This window comes from Coenobita brevimanus, chromosome 97, assembly GCF_032717465.1.
Source record: "Coenobita brevimanus isolate Jiangsu-jjx chromosome 97, ASM3271746v2, whole genome shotgun sequence".
Classification (NCBI taxonomy): Eukaryota; Metazoa; Arthropoda; class Malacostraca; order Decapoda; family Coenobitidae; genus Coenobita; species Coenobita brevimanus.
The window spans coordinates 3,291,867-3,311,532 of record NC_137050.1 but is presented as its reverse complement, the minus strand read 5'-3'; the positions used below and the strand labels follow the sequence as shown (position 1 = coordinate 3,311,532).

Genomic DNA, 19,666 nt, shown 5'->3' with positions numbered 1-19,666 from the left:
CGAAAACCAATCGTTGATGTTGACACTGCAACGTTGCAACTGAGTCGGCGAGAAAGGCAAGCAAGCACCAGGAAAAGTTTGAAGTTAAAAGCCACGGAGCTTCAGGAAAAAGTACCACAAAATACAGTACCCCCCAAATAAGTCAATGAGCCAATTTGTATAAAGAGCAAGTACAAAAGTAGTAGACGTGGAAGCTTCAACGCCCTTCGGTTAATGACATTTGATGTGTAGTGTAGCTTAGCTGAAGTCGCCAAAGTCTACATGAGTGCAGTACCTCGTTCCCGAAAATCGTTAATGGGAAACAGACAGACAGAGCCACTCTTTGAGATGGTCCCTCATATGGAAAGTATAAAAATCCTAAATAACCACTGCACTTGAACCGAGGTATACAGGAGAAACACGGGCAAAGAGAGAAATAACTGACACTCTAAATGACTCCGAGGGCAGAACTGAGATTTTCAGGGTGGCATTTTGAGTGGTATGAGCAAATCAGGAAGTGGTCAGTGGTGCAGGAATGTTGGCTGTTGCACATAGACTTGAAAAGGGTGTGGCGTGAACAATACTGTACAGTGCTTGCTGAATGGGAAATCTGACTGGGACAGGAGGGTCTTTGCAGTTTTGAACCTGCGCAAACCACAGCCTGAGATTTAACAGGAGGCGGATAGGAGTGCAGTTAGAAGGATGATGTTGGATGATCCTGCTGGTACGTCAAAAACAGTGGTGGAGATACTCAAAGCTTCTGGGAAATAAGGTGTGATAGTGGTAATGAGTTGATAAATGCCGCTGGAAGGGACAGCACCTGAAGAATGGTTGAAGTGTGTGGGTGGGAATGTGTATAAAGGTGATGTAATGAAGACTGAAGGAGAGGGAGTGGGGGAGACCAACGATGAGATGGAGGGATGAAGCTGAGAGATAGGGATGGGGTTTGAGTTGGAGGGAGGGCAACCAAATGGCGGAAAATAGGGCGATATGGGACAGTTTGTTTGTGGCCACCCCTTATGGGATTAAGGCTTCTAGCTATAGGTACAGATATATAGATATGGCTGTTATATGAAACAAAGAAGGTTTTGGAAAGGGTCACTGGGAACATGAAATAAAGAGGGCATAAATACTGTGCATGCAGTTCAGCTTTATGCCTGGAAGTCTGGAAGAGGCCAGACTGATGCAATATTCAATGACCGACAGGTGCAAAGGAATTCTCTGAAACAATAGAAAGCCTTATTACGTTTTTTCTTAATTTGGAGAAAGTATTTGACAGTCACGAGGATGACAGTAAAATGGACTGTGAGAAAGCTATGTGTTGATAAATTGAATACCAGGTTGGTAATGAAATTGTACATAGGAGCAACTACGTTTACGAAAGGAAGTGGAGACTAATTATTTGAGGATCTATTGGTGAGTGTTGGTGTACATCAGAGTTAAGTGTCGAATTCATTGCTGTTCAGCTTGGCACTTAAGGCACTGTCCAGAGTTCAGAAATGGGCTGCCTTGGGAGCTTTTATGTGCTGATGATTTATGTTAGTTCTGATTGCTGAAAGCATGGAGAAGGCCTGAGAGAAATCTGAGAGGTGAAGGGATGGGATGAACGCAAAAGAGACTGAAAGTTAATACTTATTAAACAAACGTTGTGATCAATTAGTGTCAAGGAGATAATGTTGTGGAACAAGATGTGTGGCCCTGTACTGCGTTTAAAAAAGGAGTTGGGAGGAATGCAATCCTGTGTACAGTTTATAATGGATGGACTCACAGAAGATGCAGTGATGCTGAAGGTAAATGCAGGGTGTAAGAAATATTTTATGTTCAGTATGTTCGAGTATCAGGGTAGTGGATGATTGAATGGAACATGTCACTTGAAGTAAGAGTCATTTGGAACATGTGAAGTCTTATTGCCTAGCAAACATATTGTACTGAGGGAAGCAGAGCCTATAGTTTCATCACTAGAAAGACAAATGTATATAAGACGGTTAGATAGCCTACCTGCTGCCTCTCCTGAAACCTGGTTGTGTGGTTAGCATTGCTAGCAATGAAGTTGTCAGTCTGATGGTGCTAAGGTGCAGGCAGCTGGCGCCACTAGACTCAGTTGTCCAACAACCCTTTACGGCTTGGTTGGTAAAAGACAAATCCTAGAGTAACGCCTAGGGAAGGTAACTGTGGTAATCTGGATGATGCAGTGGTCTTTTATCCCAGGACAGTGGGTAAATAACCCACCACAGGCTCATAGGGCATGTTACAGATATGAGCACTAGGCTACACCTAAGCATCCCACGGCGTCTGGCCCCATCTTTACCTTTTAAACTTATCTATTCTGCACAACAAGAATAGTTTTCATAAAAAGATGCACCCTATGACATGGCAAATATCAATAAAAGTGTTGATAACTGTTTATAATTCTTCATATTTTTAATCTAAATCTATAATTTTACAGGAATATACGAGTACCAAAATTATTGAAATTTTTCTTGAATTCTCGCACACTGCGATGCAGCTTAAAGTAGGTGTAGCCAAAGAAACAGCAAGCAATTGTGTGTAATGTATCTTACAATAAGATTTTTTCGATTTCAATCAATCCATAGTTCAAAAACACAATGTAACTACTAGAGCTAAAAGTTCGTAGATCAGTTGACAACTTTACCCGTTCAGTGGGATGGCATCTTTTAAAATTATATTCATGCTTCTGCCTGATTTTATTCAATTTAATGTGAACTTTCTTATGCCTGGGGTTGGAAACAACCTGCATTAAAATCCCTTTGATACAACGACATAATCTTTGTTTTGTTCTTGCTCCCATTCAACAACCTTTTTCAGCTCTGGGGAGACTTCTTGTGAAGACGAATTGTAAATCAGTAAACCTTTTAGGGTAACAAAGTACGCTTGTTTATACACAAAAAGAGAAGTTAACATATCCTACAGCGAATGTTCGGGACTTTGCCTTTCTGTGACAAGAGGAAAAATTAGATAAAAGGAGTAGGTCCATAATGCTGAAATTTTGTTCACATGAGAATATATCATTTTTGGCTGGCCTTGGATGATTTATACCAGAAGTGGATCCAACCTGGGCTGAAAGTATTGCATCCTCAAAATAAACACAATTTTGGTAATGGTAGATGTGAAGAAAATGGAGAATGAGACTGACCAGAAAGTTTCCGTGAAAGTGGTGGAGGGAGGGAGAGGGAGTCGAAGATGAGGATGAGGTGGAAGTGGAGGGGGAGGGGGAGTGAGGGAAGTCGAGGATGAGGTGGACGGGGAGGGGGAGAATGAGGAGTCGAGGACGAGTTGGAGGGTTGGGGTGGGGTGGAGAGGTGTATGAATGAAGGTGATAGGCCTCTTATCTGTAATTATTCTGGTTGCATCCAGGCCATGTTATTCAGGGTAGATGAGACCTCTGGAAATACCAGGGTGTCTTTTCACTATATATACTTGCTGATCTCTATTATACCTATCTATTGGCAGACGCCTTAATCCCGTAAGAGGTGGCCACAATCAAATGGCCTTCATGTCGCCCTGCCCCCCACCTTTTCATTGCCCTGCTCCCAGCTCACATCCCCCTCTCTCATATACCTCTCCCCTCCATCTCATCCTTGGCCTTCCCCTCCCTCTCCCCCCTCCACCTCACTCATATACATTCTCCTCGTCAGTCTCCCACTCCCCGTCCTCTCCACATGGCCAAACCACCTCAGTGTGTTTCTCCTAACGCTTCCTATCACATCTATCTCCACACCACAACGCTCCTTCACTTCCTCATTTGTCAGTCTGTCTCTCCCTGTGACTCCACATTCTCCTCTCAAATAACTCATTTCCACTGCTCTCATTCTTGACTTCTGTCCCTCCAACAAGGTCCAAGCTTCACTTCCATACGTTAGAGATGGTATCACAATACTGTCATGTAGTAGCTTTTTCACTTCCATGTTCACTTCCCTGTTTCTTATCACTGCTTTCAAGGAACCAGCAACTTTTCTTCCCTGTTGCACCCTTTCAAGCACTTCACCCTCTAAACTTCCATCCTTATTCACCACACTACCCAAGTACTTAAACGCACTCACATGTACCATTTCCTCCTCATCCAACCTCACTGTACATTCGCTGACTTCATTTCTCTAAAAAAAAACATAACTTTAACCTACATTCACCTTTAGATTCCGTTCCTTACACACTCCCCCAGACTCATTCACCAAGCCTTGCAGCTCCCCTTCGTCTTCACTTAACAACACAGTATCATCTGCAAACAACAGTACAGGGAGTTTCCAAACATTGTCCTCTCTCACTAAGGCCGCTCCAACATCCACTGCCCTACCTTGTAGCTCTTTTATAACCCCATCCATATACAGATTGAACAACCATGGAGACATGACACATCCTTGTTTCAATCCAACCTTCAAATTGAAAAATTCACTCAGTTGACTACCCACACACATTGCTACCTTAGCACCCTCATACATACTCTTTACGCCCTTCAACAACGTCCAGCCTACTTCATATATTCTCAGTACTTTCCATAATCCTTGTCTATCCACCCTGTCATATGCTTTCTCCAAATCCATGAAGGCTGCATACAACTACTTTCCCTTCTCTAGAAACTTTTCCACTAAAGATCCAAGAATGAATATCTGAGCTACACAACCTCTTCCCTTCCTAAAACCTCCCTGTTCTTCTCCAACTAATTCTTGTTATTTCCTTAACTCTGTCAATAAGAATCCTAGCATATACTTTTCCTATTACACTACGAAGTCATATGCCCCTATGATTACCACACACTTCTTTTTCCCCTTTTCCTTTGTACAGGGGAATAATTATACCTGACTTCCTTCCTCTGGGACTCTACCTTCCTCCCAGGCCAATCTGCACATCTTCCACATCCATTCTACTACTATCTTTTCCCCATGCTTCAGCATTTCACCACACACTCCATCAATTCCTGGGGCTCTCCCCATTTTTACTTTCTTCATTGCTTCCACAACTTCCATCCTACTGATTTCTTCCTCTCTTCTCACATCCCTCCTTCTCCCAGCCATTCTCCATCCACTTATATTTGCATTGTCCTCATTATCAATGTTCAACAATTCCTTAGTGTTCTCTCCATCTGCTCACTTTTTCTCCCTTCTCCACTAGTAATCTACCACTTTTATCTTTCACTCTCCAACTAACTTCTTTGGCACCCTGTCTGACACTCTACCTCTTTCCAGAACATTTTCTTACATTCCCTCCACTTTACACTCAAGTTCCTTCCAAATTCCTCATCCACTTTCTTCTTTCTCTTACTAATCATTTCACCTCTCTTCCTTTCTACATATAACTCTCTCTTCCATCTCTCAACTTCTTCCACACCCCTGTTTCTCATCCACTCACTATATGCTTTCTTCTTTTGTGCCACAGCGTCTCTCACCTCTTCATTCCACCACGCTGTTCCCTGCACCCCCTTTCGTCTTCTCTTCACCCCACACACCACCTCCCATGCTGCACAGATTTCTTCTGTGAATAACTTGCACACACCTTCCACGTCCCCCATCTTCTCCAGTCCATATTAAACCCAATCGCTCCTCCACTTCCCTCTTATATCCTGTCTTTTTTCCCCATCTTGTAACTTTTCCACCCTCCTTGTATGAACAACTCTGCTGATCTTGAATTACTTTAATCAGTTACAAGATACACCCTCAAAATGAAAAAGTTAATCTGTATACATCTGATTCTATTATCTATCTATCTATCTATTGCCTGACGCCTCAATCCCATAAGGGGTGGCCACAAAGAATCGCCTCCATGTCACCCTGTCCAATGCCACTTCACTGCCTTGTTTCCAGCTCACACACCCCCTCTCTCATATACTTCTCCACTCTATTAAATTTTGTCCATTTATAATAGTTTACTTCCTCAAAGTCAGGTTATGAAAAGACGCTAATGGTTGAGAGCATCTATCCAATTATGCATGATTCAGGAAATTCAAAATATCATTAGAAACAGTATGACTGAATAAATTTACAAATATGGTATGTACTGTACTGCATTCATATGTGATGCCATGAAAAAAAGGCTGCAGTGAATGTCGCAAATCCAGCAAACTGTAGCTTAGCAGGTTACTCTGAGTTGTAACTGCATACGCTTGAAATTTATTACTGCTAAGGACAAAATCAAGAATTCATTCAGACTTATACCACACAAATCTGTTGAAATGTGAGTCCGATAATCTTATCAGTTAGGGTTAACATCATGTATCCAATGTTGTACCGCACAAGATTAGTAATATACAGTAATTATATAATGAATGCATTAACAGAGTTGCAGTACAGTATTAGCGTAATTATTGGGTGGATATTCACAGTACAATACAAAATTTTCATTCACAATAGATAGCCTGTGTCTGGAAAATGCTTGGTCCCAAACTTGCTGGATCGAAGACATTTCACTACAGGATCTAGTGCAATCATAATCAATATGGTGGTATGCTTCCTCCTGAGGAATCCCCATACTGGAAATGGTAAAGGTACAACTGATTTCTACATCTGTACCTTTTGAGCTGAGGATTTTACTGAGGTGTACATGATTAACAAGATAATTCTACAAATACAGGAAGCTGTTCATAAAGGAACCCCTATAAACTATACCTTTTCTTGTTACTATTGAAAGAGTAATTATGGTGGCCGGTTTGCACGTCTGGAATCGGCAAGCAACTTTATTTTACAAAATCAAGCCTTTTCTTATTATGTAGGTATAATAATTGACATGGAGGAAAGATCTGGTAGACCAAGTGAGAAGAATACAGTTTACCCCCTTTTTTTGTTTGTTTGTTTATTCTAAATATGAATGGTGTGGCAAAGAATGGTTTTATAGGAAGATTACAGCCAGGTTACTGTACGTAACACAGCAAAGTAGCATTAAAGACAGTCAGGACTGTTACTTCGTATTTGCAAAACTCTGACCCTAATTATGTGTAATCTCATGATACTGCTCCTTGTTACATGGAAAATGTTTCTACAAATGATGATGATGATGATGATGATGATCAACACTTCTATGGGGGGGGGAAGTCAGTCCCATATTACTTTTGGGGGACATAAGACATCCCAAGGCTAAGATATGTACTGAAGTTCACACCATTTAGGGGTACAAGACCAACCTATTTCCCTGGTAGCAATTTTACATGATACAAAAATCTGCGATCACTTCTCAAAGGCCAAAACCATTGCAAGTAAAGCACAGCTTTAACTTAAGTGCCCTACCACTAGACCAAGAAACATAAACAGTTTGTGTGCAACAAAAATTATTGTTGATGTGGCTTCCTGCTCACACAGATGCTTATGGTATAAAACCAGACAGAATGTATGAAAAGTCACTGTACAACAGAAAACTGCTATAACACCTCACACACCACATATTGTCACAATACACATTGCAGCACTAGTCACACCTTACACTGGCATGACATGCACATCCCACCGCCCAGAGTCCTTTCCAACACTCGTCATGACTACCAGTATCATATTACCCCTTTGAGGAGTAGGGGCCCAAAGTGCCCACTGTAGTCTACTAAAAGGTAGTTGACCAGTCTACTCTCCTTGAAGACAATACAAGATAAAAAAAGCTCCAGTTACCTCTTATGGACAAAACCTATGCAAAGCTGTCACTCCACCTAGGATGTTTCAATTACTGGACCATGCAATACAAATCTGGAGGAACCGAGTCTGAAATATTGTAAAAGAAAGCTAAAATGACAATGGACCAACAAAAATAGGTCTCACTCTATGTGGAAGGAGAGACTGGGATGAAGCTGACCGTACTTATGTCCTCAGATTTTTCCTCTCTGCTGCTACAGAAAAGCACGCAAGATATAACAATATGAAACAAGATATATGGTCTCAGAATGATAGTAAACAACATGAAACTATAAGATTAAGACTGAAAACTCTCATTACCATCACCATCCCAACCCTGTTGACATGGTTGTAGTCCCAGGCTCATCTACATGTGAATCTGGTGGACTGCAGGCTGAAAATGCCTATCTACACTTCATCTTCCTTTCATGGGACAAAGGGAGGTGAGGGATATTTGTATAACAGGGCAGCAAAAGCACCCAATTATAGCAGTGCTACCACATGAGGGCATCCCTCTCCAGCACCATCAAACCTTGTTTCCCATGGACAAATGGAGAAGGTAGGATCCTGAAACAGGTGTAGGAAAGCATTTTGTTATTGTGTACCCAACCAACAATAATGTACCAAACAATATTATGGTTGCATGCAGTATAAGGTTACATATTTTTCCATTATGCTCATCACTGTAGCATCAACTCTCCATGCAAGTTTCAAAATGGGTTAATAAAAGCAGCCATTATGAGAAAAAAATACATAAAGCAAATTGTAGCAGTCACAGCAGTTTACAGTACCCTAATTTGTACTAAAGTTAATGATTAGAAACTTACTTGACCCAACAATCAGTTAGGTACTATTATGAGAAGAAACAGCAGGAAAATAATTACAACTACATTACAACATTTTCACAGCAAAGACGAATGTAGTTCACCATAATCCTACATATACTTAACCTCCACCTTTAGATGAGGTGAGGTCAGATCTAGAAACAAAGATAAAGTAGAAAAGTGGGAGACCTATCAAACACATACACGGAAAATAATATCCTGTGACTTACGTAAACAAGAGCACACCAACTGTCGCTATCTTGATATATATATATATATGAAGGTGTAGCAATTCAGAAGGTTCATCTTTATGCACACTGCACAGTAGTAATTCTATATTATCTGGTATTAGTTATGCACACTGTACAGTAGTAATTCCATATTATCTAGCATTAGTTACATGAATATTTTAAAATTCAGAAACAAGAAGGCCTGAAGAGAAATAGTTGACTACGATTATGTGACTGGGAATACTATTTTACATTTAAGTGTTCACAAGAGGTTTAATCACATCATTTTTTCTTATTATCAATGTTGCCACAGGTTAATAAAAATTAAAAAAAATACTGCAATGTAGCTTTTTAGGAAACTGTAATACAGTAACTAACACTATGTCAATTAGTTTTGTGCTGTTTTGCAGTAATGGAGTTACTATTCTTCACCATAAGCTGTTTTGTGAAAGAAAGTTTGACTCTAATGTCACTGCCACAGGTCAATTCCATGGTGAGCCTGATGTTGGTAAGTTAAGTCACAAATGCACACTCGTTACTGCATACTGTTCAAATTCCTGAAGGACTATTGTGCTCAAATGAGTACAGAGAGACAAAAGATGCAAAAGATGAATGTCCTTAATTGAGCAAGTGCATGAGTCAAGTTTCCCATACTTTTAGACTTCATACACTCAAGTTCTCCCTACTTATCACCCAGACAGTGTCCTGCTCTCTCTCTCTCTCTCTCTCTCTCTACATGGCTTCAGTGCAGCCTCAGTCATCATGAAGAGACAGTTTGCGTGTGCTCCTTGAGGCTAACACCACCTACTCAAAGTACCACATACACCCACATTATTGACACATCTTATAGTTAAAAGAAGGTAACAATAAATAAAAATAGGATGAGGATGGTTCACAGATCATGAGGAGTATGTATGTACATTCCCTCTCAGTTTACAGGCAGGTTTCAAGTTTCAAGCAATATCTTTGAATCTAGAAAATTTATTCAGTAATTTCTGTGGTACCATGACTCCATGGTAGTTTTGCAAGAAAGAGTTCCATTCCAGTCATATATAACAAACATACGGCACTGTCACACTACTCAAAACCTGAAGTCTGCTTGCATACACTTACTGGGAGTGACAATACCAAACCAGGACATGGGTGTGGGTGTGGTAAGAGCACCCAGACACAGGCAAGAAATCACTTAGATAAACCTTGGCTACTGTTATATTACATTCAGCTGAGTGCCCCTTTGTCTGAGAAAGGACTTAAAATATATATATACTGTATATATATATATATATATATATATATATATATATATATATATATATATATATATACTGTATATATATTTCTATCCCTTCTTAGGTATGATGTCATTTAGGTATTATATTATCATCATTACAAGAAAATTTTACTCAGTTGAAAGAGACCACTGCCTGGCAATACACTGATGCTGAAGGTGTTAACATTATCTGTAAGATACGTTCTTAAAACCTGGTGTTCTCAACTAACTAAAACAGTCAAACTGCTGGTGAGCATACAGTATATGGAAGAGTCAGCAATATTCATAATGCATGTGTTATACAGTGTAGCAGGTAGCAATATAATATGAAATAATCATGTGACTGAATGCATTCAATGAAAGGGGCATCATATGACTTGGGGTGAAATAAAAAAAACTCTCTTTAATAAATGTAAAATTTGGTTAACATTTTTGCAACTCTGCTAAATGGCATTAACTGATGACAAACTCCAGTATAAAGTCTTCTTACTTTAAGAATATTTGTTAATCATCAGCCAAGATATTCAACATTTCCTTACTGTACATACTGCAATAAAAAGTAGAACACTAAATAATATATCATGCCACATAAAACATAAAAGCAGTACTGCACTTGTTCAAAAAGTTCATATAAATCCACTACAACATACAAGAATGCACTCTCAAAACTACTATTATCTGGCACTTATTATTACAAACAATATATACTCAGTAAAGCAAGAAACAGCTTCAGTTTAATCCCTTCAGTATGGTGACACCCTAATATCTTGCTACCTTCAGACAATTACTGTACTGTACATTCAACTTAAAAAACATCGCTGATGGTCTGGTGGTGGCACTGATATAAATGGGTGACTCCAATGGCTGATTATACAAATGTTCCTCCTCTCCCTCCCTGTCCCCCCAAAGGTGGATAATGGACTGCAAGAGAAGGGCAACTTTAACCTGTGCAGCTCACTGGGTTCACATTTAGATGAGCCGGCGGTTGCAACAACTACTATTAGAAAATATTACTTGTAATGAAGAAGTTAGTGAAAACCATACACAACATCCCTATCTCAAAAAGTCCCTTGTAAGCTGTAAAGTCATCTGGTAGAAGAAAGAAGAAAGTATAAAAGATGTCCTCATAGTGAAGTAGTTAAATATTATTCATAAATTATTCCCTGGCCATAAGTACACAAACAAGGTGAACTTTATCCTAGATATTATTTCTCTAGTCCGTCATAACCTGGTAAAAAATTTAAAAAAAATTAACAGCAACTTTTGACAAAAATCTGACAACTACAGTACAAGTAACTACAATATGTTAGTTTCCTATAACAAAACTACTCTACAATAATCTGCTTTGCTTCAAGGTCTCTCCATCATCCAACACTTCAACACATTATGAGAACGCTGAAGAAACACAGAATGCGTCTTCTTCATGTAGCTGCATATAGTAACGAGCATCAACGTGTCATCTGTCACAAATACAATGAAAGCACTTCTTAAGCACAAAATGACTTCAGATATAAACATGCAATAGTACTTAGAAGATAAAGAGTCACACGTAATATTATGTTTATGTAATGAATAATTTGCACCTTCCAAACTGAGAAAGAGATACATAACTAACACAGATCACAATACACAAAGTCCTCACTATAATATTCAGTAATGCATTACAAAATTTCTAAACAATTGGTACTGTAACTGGTGTGGAAACTTAAAAATAATATTGGCAATTGAAATTTCATGGGTAACTTGTTCTTTTACTGCAAACTTAACTCCTCCAATCTGACATGGTGCCATACTTTTCATTTAACTCACTATTACTTTCAGACTACTTTATTTAGCTCTGGGGAAAGTTCTTGAACTATGAGGTTTGATATGGCTTTCGCTTACCTCTTCCAGACAAGAGGTCTCCCAAGAGCTGAATAAAATAATCTGGAGGCTGTCAAAAGTCAATACAGCATGTCATAAATTGAAAGGATTAACAGCAAAATAAAGAACATCAAATAAAAAAGCATCTCATAATGAGGACTTGATAGTGTTCACTAGCCACAAAATGGAAAGCAAGAGAGAACACGTCGCAGGGAGGAGGGCAGGGAGAGAAAACACGGGCCTAAGTCAGGGTTGGCGGCGCATCAGGTGACCCCAGCGGCATCAAGCTTCGGGTCGCTGAGGGGGCTGATGACAATGTGGATCTTGAGGGAGTCGCATGGGTCCTGTAAGTAACGTTTTCTCGCCTACAAAAGTCAGAAAAAAAAAAAAAGAGGAAAAGTTAATACAATCCCATAATTCCCTCATCAAAGTGTAGAAGCCCATAGTTAAGAGTCCATCATTCAACTTTGTACTGCAATTATTATTTTTGTGTGCTAATATCAAGGCACAATTACAATTACACAGTATCAAAATCATTTTATTCTTATTTCTCACTGAGAAACAAGATAGGTAGGACCCACACACAAGAACAATCACAAACATTGAAGAATCATCAACATGGAGAAAGCATAATTTATGCCATAAATGTTTTCACCTTCGCCTCAACACCAAAATCCATTTACACAACATCCTATAACTAATGAAATCAGTTTCATAAAATATGTGGAACAGAATCATTCTATTTACTGCCTAAGTTTTAAGAATGGGGGGAGGTGGACATTACAGGTTCTATCATCAGTCATATACAATAGCTATTGTAGCTACCTGTACAACATTAAGTTTTCAAAGGTATCAACACAAAGTTACAGCAATACTTACTGGAGGATCATTGAGGCTGTCAAAGGGGAGGATATCATCGAGGTTTAGGAGGTTGTCATCTGCTGAGAAGATATAGTTTGTGGAGACAACACTGAGAACGTATTCCACCCCCTCCTGTGCAGCAAAGACGAGGACTGCCACTCGTACTCTTGCCTGATCAACATCCTTGGCTGTCACTGCTAGCCTCACTGTACGCAACACTGCCTCGGGCACCTCTACGGTGCCCTGCCACACTATCAGGTAGAACTTTCGGAACCATACACCCTGTGGAGAAAGTTAAAGGAGGTTAGAGGTTAAGTGCTTGAAACCAAGGACGACTGATAACAACCTTTTTACACTCCGCTTACTTCTCAAAAAAAATTTATGATTATGCCTGTTAAACAGTATCTTGTTATTCATTTTTCATTATTTAAAATATTAAACATCTGAGGGAAAAATAATTCCAGAGATAATCAGATTAAACAAAAAAGTACCCGGTAACATCATCTGCATCATCTAATAATCCTCCCCTCCTGAATTCTACCATCTGTCTGGTTTATCCCCACACACCTTAGGATACAACTCAACAATCCATTCAAGTTGAGAGTCACAATCCAGTTCTGAGGCAGAGGCAGGTGTGGAAAAGACAAGGGTGCGCGTATGGTACGCAGGCAAGCCTGGAAGGTTGTCCACTGTGAGGCTAGCACTCCATTGTTCGGCAGTGTATAGTCGGGGTGTAAACAGCAGGCGGTTGGAAGGATCAGGGTCGTGCATGATCTCACGTACACGCTCCCACTGACCTGTGTCATGGGATGTATATACTGTATATTATTACAAACTGAAATCACTAATTATGTACTGATAAAACAAACTAGTTATTCCATCACCATCAATCACTATCATCATCAACATCCTAACCATATGTCCCACCAAAAAATGAGGTGAGTAGCATCCACAAATAAGGGAAAGAAAGAAAGCTACACTTTATCATGTGCTGTGCCATTTATGGAATCCAATTATAAACACATACCAGCAAATTTGGTGCACACTCCCAAAACTGCCGAATCCTAACTCTATTGTATTGATCACACTGGTGCCTTACTTCCTCCCAGGAATCCCCCCATGGAAAAGCATGATCAGAATCACCAGACTGTTTTGTATTACCTCCTAAATGTCTTCTTTTCCCTTCCTAGTCAGCCACTACTTTTCACATGTTTCTGAAAATCACTAACCTTTCCAGCATACAACTAATGAACAACCATGACAATACATGGTATCTATATTCAAGTGTGTACCAGAAAAAAAAAAAAAAAAAACAACTTCCCACATTATCACACAGGTAGCAATAAATATATATAGAAAAAAAAAAGGAATAGAAAGAGGCTACCAGTCTAAACAAAATATATAGAAAAAAATAAGGAATAGAATGAGGCTACCAGTCTAAACAAAAGACAGTGAAATGGTCATGATGTCCATTCACTCACCATTTACAGTATGGGGCCTTTGAAATCCTAAAATTTCTCACCTGCTACCCCATCCCCACACAGAAAACTTTTTTGAAAATTATATACACTAACACACCTGAGTGGAATGACATGCCAATTGCCATGCGTGTGACAAAGAACTCCTTGTACTTGATGGTCAGCGGCACCAGCAGCAAGTCTGCCAGCTGTCGTGGTGTCATCATTGGAAACCGCACATACTTCATTACCTGCCAAAGATAAATTTCCAGACATCAATATTCATATACAATTCCATTTCAATCATCACCATCATTATCATCATCATCATCATCATCATTACAACCCTTGTTGTTTGAGGTGTTATCGTTGTTCCTCAAGGTTCATCTGAACATAACCTAATAGACTTAAGGAAACCACCCACTTCAACCATTACACCCAGAGATCTTTTGTTATGGACATGCTGAAAGACTGGCTGTGTTGTGATAGTGAAATGCACGAGGTGGACATGTGTGCTGTATTCTGGGAGGCTGCATTACACTAAGTGCATCATGGACTGTTTGTCGGCTGAATTTTGTGTTGGTACTGAACCATGGGAGAGTGATTATTTCACTGTAGTTGGGCCAGGGGCATTTATATCTCTCTGGGAAGAATACTTTATGAGGGATGAATATGTGGTGGAGGTTCATGGAGGATGTTGTTTGACTAGAGGTTTTGGATGGTTGTGGGGACTACATGTAGTGTGTGTTTTCTAGAAGTGTTGAAAGGGCTACAAATGGTGGGCTGCAACTCTTTAATAGATCAGAGATTTCTAGCACTGTAAGTAAACAGGCATATCATTGCATTTAAGCATAATAACAATGGCTTATGCTGGCACACTGCATACCATGAACACTTCTACGTATAACAAACTTTAAAAAATCACATAATTTCATACAATTCTGTATGGTATATTGTCTACTTTAGCACAGTATACTGATGCACTAGTTCCTCACCCAGGATGAAGGTCTATATATTTGTAATAGTACAGTTTGATATTTTGCCCGACTCCTGACCTCATAAGTAAGCCACTCCATCCTGTCCGCTGGATCGCAGGAGCTCGTTGTTGAGTCACGACGGAGGTAAAGCTTGCCAGAGCCAGGGGTGGCAGACATGGGCGTGGGTGGGGCAGAGGGGGGACAAAAGGGTGTGCTGGTGCTGGTGCTGGTGCTGGGGGTGTGGAGAGGCACAGAGCTAGGGGACGGTTCACATGGGGTGACTGCAGGAGTGAGACTCAGCATCCTCTCCTCCTGACGTAGCAGCCACGACACTACAATACTGTAGGAATCACCAGATAATTATTAACATAATCATGATACATAGTAAATCACTGGTAATCAAAACTGCTATAGCTATACTATGAATATAAAAGAACACTCTGAGACTACAATAATCTGAAAAGATTAATATGAACAGTAACTAGACAGAACATGTTTCAAATGCATATTCAAATAGAAGAATACCACATTTTATAACACTTCTTGATAACTCAACAGTACATACTTATACAGTGTCATCTCATCATGAACAACTACATCATGTGAGGCCAGCACCATCGTCAGCAAGTCTAGGTCACAGCAGGCAAAGTCCTCATGTGTGGCCACTTGTTCAAGGTTCCATTTGAAGTGGTTAAGGCAGACCGATGAGATGTCTGAGTGACCACAAGCAAGTGTGTACTGCAGCCACGCCATCAGGTAGTTTTGCTGTGATGCCGACACAACGTTGCTCTTCATATACCGCACACATGTCTCTATTAGGTCCTATTTAGGGTAGGAGCCAAATTCTGAGATTAGCTATAAACCGTCTTATTACCACATTGCTCTTCATATAGCTACTTCATACATGTCTCTTAGGTCCAACCTGAACATGAAAAACAATCAGAGATTAGCTATGGACTGTCATGCTATCATGTTGCTCTTTGCACACTGCGCTCAGGTCTCTGTTAGGTCATATTTAGGGCTGTGACAAAATTCAGGATAGCTTGTCTTGTTATCACATGGTCTTGATGAAGAAATTATGTACACTGAAGCACAAGAGCAGATTAAGAACTCCTGAAAATTCCTTCATACTTATCTAATACACCAATTAGAAAAAAATTAATAAACATCAACATTCCCTAACTCATAAAATATAACAAGATCAACTGAATATAACAAAACATATACTGGTACATTCATTCATTCATCACCTAATCCAGTGTTGCCCCATGAGGAGTGTATGAGCCCAGGACTAAGCAAACTGGTCCTGACATTTAAGATGAGAGTGACCAGCCTTAGTCATCCCTGAATGACATTACATGAGCAATAAACCACAACCATCCCTTGGATATAAACCTCCACCAGCTCAATCCGATTGAAGCGCCTTAACTGCCCACTAAACCACCAGGCACCATAATACAGTACTGTATATTGTTACCACCCAGTATAGTAAATGGCTTCCTTGTGTACAGGAAACAGTTTGGCTAGTCACTCTGTGTACAGTCACCTGTAGACTGAAGGAAGAGGAATGAATGAAGGAAAGAATGACAGAAAAGGAAGGATGGAAAGAAGCAAGACAGGAAAGGGCAGGCACCTGACATCAGCTCACTATCCACTCACCTGATGTAGTGCAGCATACCAGTACATTGAAAAAAAAAAAAAAAAAAAAAAAAAAAAGTAAAAAAAGGAAACATAAATGTCAACCTTGCTTAACTCTTACCTTAACATTGTACTTGTCTGCCAGTGTGAGAATGGGGAGGACGGTAGCATGAGAGACTCGTAGGCGGCCTGTGTACAGATAACGAAGGAAGAGTTCAAACACTTCCACACACTCTGTCGCCTCACGCAAAACAATCCGCTGCTCTCGGCTCTCACTCCACCGAGGATTCATCAGCATCACCTGGAATGGATGCATGGATGGTCAGTCAAATAAGTGAGGATTATTTGAAATAAATACAAGCAGTCTTCATAATACATCCAGGATGTGTTCCAAAATGTCTATTATGATACATTACCGGTACTTCCATATCTGAAATTATTAGAAACCATGATATCAGGTTCATAGGTTGCAATGGAACTGTAATGGGCAATCATTCTAGAAAAAAAAATAATAGTTATAATGTAAGGGACTGAAATGGAAAGGTGAAAGCAAAGTGAGTGATAAGGCATGGAAGAGTACCAGGAGGGTGATGTGTTCTGGGAGGCGGAATCATTAATCACCACCTAGTAAAGATAGTAATGGAGATCACAAGGATACACAAGTCAAGGCAGGAGAACACAAAACACCCAATCATAGTGAACAATACAGTATGTGAAAATGTGAGGTATGCACAATGAGGGAACAAAAGAATTGATGGCGAACAAAACCATATCAAAAATCACACAAACCTTCAGTCACCTCAAAGAGATCTGACCCACCATACATAAAGCAGTCATCACTCTGACATGAATACTCTACCACTGGTCCATCACACATGTATCAGGTGATTATGCTACATACAAGTACAATAATTTTCCGACCTGGAAGACATCAGAGGAGGCACAGAGGATTAGGCGGTGTGCAGGAAACTCTCGCTGCCCCACCACCAGCACTATATCACTCATCAGCCTCTCAGCATACAGCCCAGCAATCTTCTCCAGCACACTGCCTGAGTTGTCAATCTGCCAAAAGTGAGGTAGATACTGTACAGAAAGGACTTGATATCAAATTGCTATGCAGAGGGTAAACTCCAAAATTTCTGACATCCTCCTCATCCAAAACTAACACCTTTAATCCTCATCCTACCTCCAAACTCAATTTTATTCTGATATCAAGCAAAAATCAATGCGGATACAGCATCATTCAATCTAAATTTTCCATTTTATTTAAACATACTGGTACTGTCAGGTTCAATACATACAGAAATTAACTGGGTGCTGATGGGAAAGGCCTAATTCAGTTGTAGCTATTTACTTATGCTACTATCAGTGAATGATAATCTCACTTAATCATAATTTATAAACCTAGGATTATCCCTGAGAGTCACAAGCTGCTAGTGAACTCTCAAAAACTATCATATGGAATGTCATTACAGAAGTGAAGAATGACTAAGCTCAGCAGAAAGTTTTACGGTAACTCACGATTTGTCACCTGTTCGCTTCCAACACTGCCTGCCAGTTGATAAACATCTTTTACAACTACACAATTCATGTGAATGAAAAATGCTATTTAAATTCATTCTTAAATCAGCAAACAGATATTAAGCATGAAATATTTAAAACTAATGGGAAAAATTAAGCTGTCATAATACTGATGTGATTAGGGATTCAAACCTGCAACACCGCATATGTTTTTCATTTTAACTGGTGTCGTTCGTCCACTATGCCACAAGATGCCTCAATTAAATTCTGTCTACCTATCTTTAGCCAGACACCAGAATCCCTGTCCGAATGACCATGCACAAATCAACTCTATTTCACAAAAATTTTCGGCCAATAACTTGCCCTACCTCCAGTTTACACCACCCTCATTCATACACTCTACCTCCTCACCCCAATCCTCCACCTGAGCTTCATTCTCCTCCTCCACCTTACTCACACAGACTCTTATAATCAATCTCTCCACATGGCCAAACCATTTCAGGGTACTTCTCCTAACACTTTCCAGCACATCCATATCAACATAACATTACAATACTCCCAAACTTCACCAGTGCATCAATTACCTGACACTGAGCTGTGTTCCTGCCATGTGCTGAAGAGCTGCCACCATGGTTGCCACCTTTGCCACCAGATTTCCTGGAGGGGGAGCACTGGGCAGGGTCCTCTTCCTCATTTGCTCCGAACATGTTGGAGAGGCGTGCAAACATGGCACCACTGGTCTCACCTGCTACCAGCACTGTTGTCCTGGGTACAAAATCAAAACTCCCATTATCATCATCATCATCATCATTACATTTATAAACCAGCATATATCTAATGAAATCTCAATGTTTTGTTGATGATGTTAAGAGATAATTGGTATTATATTTCTGTTAGCTCTTAACCATTTCATTATTTCTTGTTTGCATCCAATTTTATGCTTATTAAACATGCCATTCTCTGAGGGCCATCTGCCATCCCTTACCTATTCTAATTTCCTGAATTTATCCAATATTCTCAGGGTACCCCTGCAAATTCACTTCAATATCCTCAGGCATAGTTCCACAATGTTCACACAGGATAAACCATCAGGACTGGAAAGGTTCTCAGGTATCCTCAGGTCCTAGTCTCATTCCTGCAGGCAAAAACAACAATAAAATTCTACATCAAAAGACGGAAACAGTAATTCTTGCTTTTATATATTAACCCATGGATACTGATCTTAAAGAACATCATACTGAAGGTTGCTTTTTGTTTTTTCTTTCTTAATTTTGTTTTATCTACTGGTACTGCAAAAATATTTCTTCAAGCCAACCCACCATTTTACCTGGTCTTCAAAGCCCTCCTTACTTTTGGGGGAATTTAAAACTGATAGATAGAGGGATCTGCTCTTTATAGAAACAATTAAAATTTTAAAATCAAGGTTTCTTATAAGAGAGAAA

The 19,666-nt window shown here is 39.8% G+C and overlaps 1 protein-coding gene across 1 annotated transcript; it reads right to left on the bottom strand.

Annotated features, from left to right (window-relative positions):
* Positions 1-12,007: 12,007 nt before the first annotated feature.
* Positions 12,008-19,262, bottom strand: Tango10 (transport and golgi organization 10). Its single transcript, XM_080283283.1, has 10 exons — positions 19,210-19,262; positions 18,809-18,989; positions 17,625-17,765; positions 16,825-17,004; positions 15,631-15,887; positions 15,144-15,405; positions 14,210-14,339; positions 13,199-13,428; positions 12,650-12,913; positions 12,008-12,135 (listed from the first exon to the last, which is right to left on the bottom strand). The coding sequence occupies exons 2-10, from the start codon at positions 18,950-18,952 to the stop codon at positions 12,034-12,036; spliced, it is 1,710 nt and encodes a 569-aa protein (XP_080139409.1). The 5' UTR covers positions 18,953-18,989; positions 19,210-19,262; the 3' UTR covers positions 12,008-12,033.
* Positions 19,263-19,666: the final 404 nt, after the last annotated feature.